This window comes from Dioscorea cayenensis, unplaced genomic scaffold (assembly GCF_009730915.1).
Source record: "Dioscorea cayenensis subsp. rotundata cultivar TDr96_F1 unplaced genomic scaffold, TDr96_F1_v2_PseudoChromosome.rev07_lg8_w22 25.fasta BLBR01001798.1, whole genome shotgun sequence".
Lineage (NCBI taxonomy): Eukaryota > Viridiplantae > Streptophyta > Magnoliopsida > Dioscoreales > Dioscoreaceae > Dioscorea > Dioscorea cayenensis.
The window spans coordinates 6,376-12,866 of NW_024088189.1; the positions used below are offsets into that span (position 1 = coordinate 6,376).

The 6,491-nt window shown below is 33.2% G+C and overlaps 1 protein-coding gene and 1 long non-coding RNA gene across 2 annotated transcripts; both read left to right on the top strand.

Annotated features, from left to right (window-relative positions):
- Positions 1-2,087: 2,087 nt before the first annotated feature.
- LOC120257021 lies at positions 2,088-2,889 on the top strand. Its single transcript, XR_005535483.1, has 2 exons — positions 2,088-2,127; positions 2,603-2,889. It is a non-coding gene; the product is annotated as an uncharacterized LOC120257021 (long non-coding RNA).
- A 657-nt stretch (positions 2,890-3,546) lies between these two features.
- Positions 3,547-4,165, top strand: LOC120257020. Its single transcript, XM_039264667.1, has 3 exons — positions 3,547-3,631; positions 3,722-3,859; positions 3,943-4,165. Exons 1-3 carry the CDS (start codon positions 3,569-3,571, stop codon positions 4,057-4,059), a joined length of 318 nt encoding a protein of 105 aa, XP_039120601.1. The 5' UTR covers positions 3,547-3,568; the 3' UTR covers positions 4,060-4,165.
- The last annotated feature ends 2,326 nt before the right edge of the window (positions 4,166-6,491 follow it).

Genomic DNA, 6,491 nt, shown 5'->3' on the forward strand with positions numbered 1-6,491 from the left:
ATACCGTGGAAAGGGAAAAGTCGATGAAATGGCACTACAGAGGCTTTCACGCAGAGACAACTTCGGAGACAAACTTCGAAATGGAAAAGTCAAGACGTGAGTCGAGAAAAGCAATTAAACCACTCCAATAAATTGCCTCTGAGTTACTCCTACTGAAAAACCCCCCACTTCCTCCTCAAATCGCCGAGATGGTCAGCACCACGACTCCCCATGCAAGGGCATTTTCGTCCAAAAAAATTTGAAACTCACTCCGCTCACATCCGCTATGTGTTCGGGGGTTTGAAAAACATAGACTTTTAAAAGGAGTGGGGGTTTTTGTGGGATCGCAAAACTAACGGGTGTTTTTTAGCAATTTTACAAACTTAAAGGGTTTTTTTGGCAATTTCCACTTTTTTTAATGCAATAATATATCATAAAATAATATATAAAATATCAACATTAAAAATATAAAATAATAATATATTTATTTATCTTGAATTGCTAACCTAAGTTCAATAGAGTTGAGCGTTCTTGAGTTCGAAAACCAAGTTTGAGTTCAGTTTAAAAGAGCAAAAGTTTTTAGTGGAATTTTAGATTTTTTAAGTAGAATTCAACTTTCTTATTAATGGCTTTATGGATCAATTGCCCTAGTAGCATTACTTAAGAGAGCCATGTTTCCTAATAATTAATTTGATTTTTGAAACTGTAGCTCCTTATTTGGTAGATTGTATATTTACATCAAAGTATAAGTTAAATTGTACATAATATACCAAAATAATAATTTTTGGTGTAGGAAATGATTTAGAGTTGATTTGAAATGTATAACTTAAACTAAGTTATGGTTTTAGATTTAATTTGCTAGTTATTAACTAACATATTATCCATAATTCCATATTCCATTAACCCAAAAACTTAAATTTAATATAATGAGAAACCCAAGCTCTTACCTTTACATCTATATTACTAATTAAAGTGGCTTAGCCACGTTACAAATAAATCATTTTTATTTTGTAAGCTCTGATTCCATGTTAAATACAAGTTAAATATATTGATTTTTCTTCGCTAAATGTCTTTATTTTTACTAAAAGTACATATTTCAATAGATGTTTGTATTTCCAAATTTTAACTCTTATTATTGCAATTTAACTTTCCATTTCATAATTCAATATTTCTTAGTAATTGGCAACATATTGGGCAAACAATCAATGGAGCACTCTAAACTTTAAGTTAATGTTTCAGGTTTGTGTTCTTCAAAATTGAATATATTTTTGTAGTTAATTTGTTTTTATATTCTGGTTTGTTGGTCATGTTATGGTTTTTTTAAAAAACAAAATTTTAAGCTTAGTTGATGAAGATGCAGTGCTATTCCTTGTGCAAAACTGCATGTGAAATTGTGTTTATGTCATCATATATAATCGTTTCTTTATCTATCTTCATTCTAATAATTGATGTTTTTTAATGCACAAAAAAATCTGTTCTTCACATATTAATAGAGAATGCTAAATGTTTGTTTTTTCGAAGATGCTCATAGCTAATAGAAATGTTTATAAATTTAATGAAAGTCCGATGATTGATAAATTGACCTACAATTTTCAAGCATTTGCTAGATTTTTTTTCCCTCAGACAATGCAAACCATTGACATGCTCAATCAAAGAAGATGTGCACTATCCACATCTTAGAAGGATCATAAATGTGGCAAAAATAGGTATCCTTCCAGATTTAATTTCTAGAATCAGGTCATACATTGAGTGACTAATCTGTAACTGCTGTATAAAAAATAGTTATAACTGACTAACCATTCATGCATGTTGAGAATGTGCAACTATGACAATTTACTGATCAATTAGTCTGGAATATGATGATCACAAAACATAAGAATGTGAAATATGATGAACACATGTGCATCTTCAGATGAACTCTAGCCCCCTTATTTTCATTTCACGGCAAACCTTTTCATTGTATCTTTCTGCTCATTGCATTCCTCATGATGGTTATTTCATTAATCTCAAAACTGAAAAATGGTGACCTTGTTTCTTAAAATCTATGAATATCTTTCCTAGAAGTTAACAGACGTTACTTATTTTGATGGCAGTATTAAAAGAAGAAAAATTGGCGTAGAACTCAAAAACATAATGAAAGACCGATTGGTAAGTAATGTAACTTCTTTTGAAAGTTGATGTTTTGTGTTTCTCTAATTAACTGCAGCTCTTATTATTGTGAAGCTGAAGTATTGACATTGCAGTATATCATTAAATTCCCTTTAAATCAGAAGCAAAAACAATATTTAGAACTTAAATCTTGATTAGTACTGCTCATGAAACTCTGATTTCGACAGGATCAATGAATCAATTGTTCTATTCTTTTTCAAATTTTTAAAACCCATTTTTATGTGTTCATTTAGACAATTCCTTTCACTGATGAGTAGTTAATAAGCCTCCAATTTCTGTTGCTTCATCCTCTTTACTCTACTTGATCAGCAGTAATCGACATATGAAAAATATCTTTTGGTAACACTTTTCTGAGCTTTGTTCATGAATTGAGTCTTTTTGTTCATGAAAATATATTTCTTCAGTAATTTTTATGAGTCAGAGAAATTTTAACCATTGTTTAATTTTCTCCTAGGTAAAAAACAATCAGGTGATTACCATTGAAAGGATAATATCTGTGTTTTCTGAAGCTGAGTTTGTGTTCCAAGAGGAAGACATTAATTATGAGTCTTTTTCCATTTCATTGGAGATGTTATATAGAACAAATGAGTGTTTAATTTTTGGTGGGAACTTGGAGGGCAGTACACTAGGAAGGGTAAGGCTAGTGGATGTCCTTTCATTAATTTCATATGTGCATTATGTTTGCCTTTTGGAGTATTTGTTTCCATAAATCACTAAAATGGAAGGGTACTTTTGTGTACATATGTACGGAGGTGTTTATTGTGGTTTTAGTTTATGTTAGTTTGAATTTTAACCCAAAAAAAAAAATGGTAAGAATGTAGTTTCACATTCTTTAATTTAGCTACCTGAATTAAAATCATATTTATGTTATATATAGTTTCACTTATGGTGTTTTTTAAAGATAAAATAGATATAATATGTCAGGTTAAAATTTTATAAACTACTATTTTATTCCCCAACCTCCAAAGGTATTAGATTGAACTAAATTAATACAAAACTAAAGAAGCAGCTGATTTTTTTTTAGTTTTACATGAATTTTTTTTTTAATAACCTAACAAGCTTTAAATTTTAATTTATGATTTAGATTTGTTAATGCAATATAATATTTGAACATTAAACAGAAATAGAAATGAACTTAAACAGAAATTTCAAAATTTTATTTAAATATAAAATATAGACTCACAAGTTTTTTTCATATTTTTTATAAAAATAAAATGAAAAACCAAAAGCAACATTTCTATTTATTTGATAATTGTAAAAAGCAATTTTTGATAAGGTTTTTATAAATTAAAATTTTAAAAATCACAAAAGTAATTGCCATCCCTAATAATTATTTCTCAAATTTCTAATTTTAAGCCCATCTCAATAGTTTATAAACCCTAACTCCAAGAAAAAAGGCGCGCATTTCGTCGAACACTCGATGAGCACCAGTAGTGAAGTAATGGCGGATGTCCTCGCCGATGGCCGCGCCGCCTGCTACAAGGTACTCCATCTCCATCTCCATCTCCATCTCCATCTCCATCTCCTCATCCTTCTTTGTCTATAGAGAATTCAATCGATCTCCTTGTTGCAGGCGCGGGACGCTTTCTACGCGTGCCTCGAGAAGGAGGTCGACAAGAAGCCCACCGAGATCGCCACCGTTGGCCTTCTCTACCCCGCAGAGTGCAAGAAATCACGCACCGTCTTCGTCAATAGCTGCCGCCCCACCTGGGTTTGTCAATCTATCCATATCTGTTTGTTTTTTGATTTCATTGGAGGAGGTAATGGTTCTTGATCGCCATTGTTGATTGTCAGGTGAAACACTTTGATCGACAGTACTGCGCTAAGAAGAGGGTGCAGAGGTTGCTTGACAGCGATGAAGCCCACCGAGGTCCCATTTCACTCCCCCAGCCTTACACTTTCAAACCATGATGTTTACTTTCTTGTGAATTTTCTAGATGTTCAGTGATTGGAACTTTTTTGTTCACGGTTCTATTTTCAATGCGAATGTATGGTTTTAGTGTCTGGATTGAAGTCATGCTTTTGCAATGAGATAGTTAGTCATGGTGCTTGTGTAAATGCCTATATGAGTTCAATGAATGATTTGCAGCTTCAAAAGTGACTGAAATTTCTTGTTCACATCTTTTAGTTTTTGTAACGCTTGCTTAAATGCCAGGATGAATTTTGTATGACACCTATGTAAATGGCAGTATGAATTCAGTGTCATTTTGATGCAAATATATGTTTTAAGTCTTTGGATTAGTTGCAGTATGAAGCTGTTTGTTATAATGGTTGTGTAAATGCCGAGATGGGTTTAATGGTTGCCTTTTTGTTGTCAAACCCCGATGTGTGCCTTGTGCCCGAGTTTCTAGTTGGTCAGTTACTGGAATCTCTTGTTCACCTTTTTACTTTGGATGCAAATACATTATATAGTTTCATAGTTTCATTATGAAGCAGTTGTTTTGAAGTGCTTGTGTAAATGCCGATATGATGTCAATGACTGCCTCAAAACCGGTTTTTTATGCCAGAGCCTGTGGTGTTCCTTCAGGTGAGGTAATTGTGTTTTGAATGTTGATCTTAGAAAATATACCGATTTCCATCAGCTCATGGGTGTGTTTGGAGAATAAAAAATTGTTAGAATAATGATTCATAAAGATGAGAAAGCTGCTTCAATACAATTTTCAAGGCTTTTCTTCTCTTAATTAGGTTTTGTATCATCGTTAAAAACTTAAAATGGTGTTTGAGCTCATCACTACAACTAGAATGTAACTATCAAAAACATAATCAAATGTAATATTTTGCACCACACACCTACACACCAAAGTACCAAGTAAAGTCTGTCACTCATTCTAGTCATTGTAGTCAACAATTACAACAATAAGCGGTTAGTCCCAACTATTTTGCACTTTCATGAATTCGCTTCGCGTTGCTCTATCAAGAGATGGTAAGAAATTTCACCTTTTCAGACATTAATTGCCGATATGCTATCAGACTGCTGTAAATCATGTGCTCATTTGTGTTATAGTTTCATTGTAAAACAGGTCTTTATAGTTTAGTAGTGTTTGTGTGTAAGCTCTGATATATATGAGTTCAGTGAGTTCTTCACAACATGGTAATTGATTCATTGTATTTGACCTTCCTTTAAATGAGATGATAATAAGTTTTGAATGTTGATATTGGCAAATATACCTTGAGCATATGGGCTGCTCTGAAAATTAGAGAGAGTAAGAGTTTTCAGAATGAGGATAATCTATTAGAAAGAAAAGTGTGCCATAGGTATGTATATTATATTCTGCTTAATGGATACATCTTTTGATTTTCCTTTCTAACATGTGCGGAGAATCTCCTTACAATCAATTACTATCAAGAACTTTCCCCTGCTATTCAACTGTGATAGCAGTATTAATTGATTTTCTAACTCATCAGTAAAGGGAGACTCCTTGCATCCTTGAAATTGACACCTAATTTACTTTGGACTCCTGGAGCAATCATTCATTCATTGTTGGCCATCTGTTTTCTCTTTGTGTCTACTACTACACCAGAATTTGTATTTCCAAAACATTAGATCTCCCTCCATTTTTCAAACAAAAAGCAAGTATGTCAGCCTCCATTATGTCTCCTTCGCTTGCACCTCCCAAGGCAACCATCACTAATCAAATACCTAGTAAAGGGAGGTTCTGAGTAGCCAATATCTTTTCCAAATGTGAAAACTGATTTTGAGCTTTACACCAAAATGCTAAAATGAAATCAGCAAAAGTGGTTTAATATTTTGTAAAGCATCTGCACCCATAGAGGAAAGGCTCGTCACGTGCTCTAGCATGAGGTATCCTTAAATGGGACTATTAGGTCAGCTGCAAGACGAAGAGGCCAGTTGTGAAAAAGAGATAATATCAAGGAAATATGCCACTTTTATGACATTAAGTTGAAGGCGCCAGGATGTTGGAAGAAAAGTCTATGGGTGGTCGGCTTGTGGTTGAAAACCTTCAGTGATAAGATGTCTATCTTACACCATTTTCTTAGATAATAAGCAAAATGACAGTGTCCCTTATGCAAAGTTACCACTGTTCGATGTGGGTGGAAATGATAAAATGGCTCCACAAAAATAGGTCACCATGGGAGAGTAGCTGGCTGATACTAATCTTCCGCATGTATTTTGTTTTACGTCTTTCTATGGCTGGGTGTATCTTTGATTTTTCTTGACTGAGTAGCCAGTGGTCATTAACAAGACTTCAAACTAACTAATAGCTTATATTGCCCTCAGCAATTTGTAAATTGCTTTGTATGTTGAAAATACTTTCCAATCGTGTACAACTCTGTATAACCGTGTTCTTCTTATTGAGGGAACTATAGTTCTATTCTTTGAC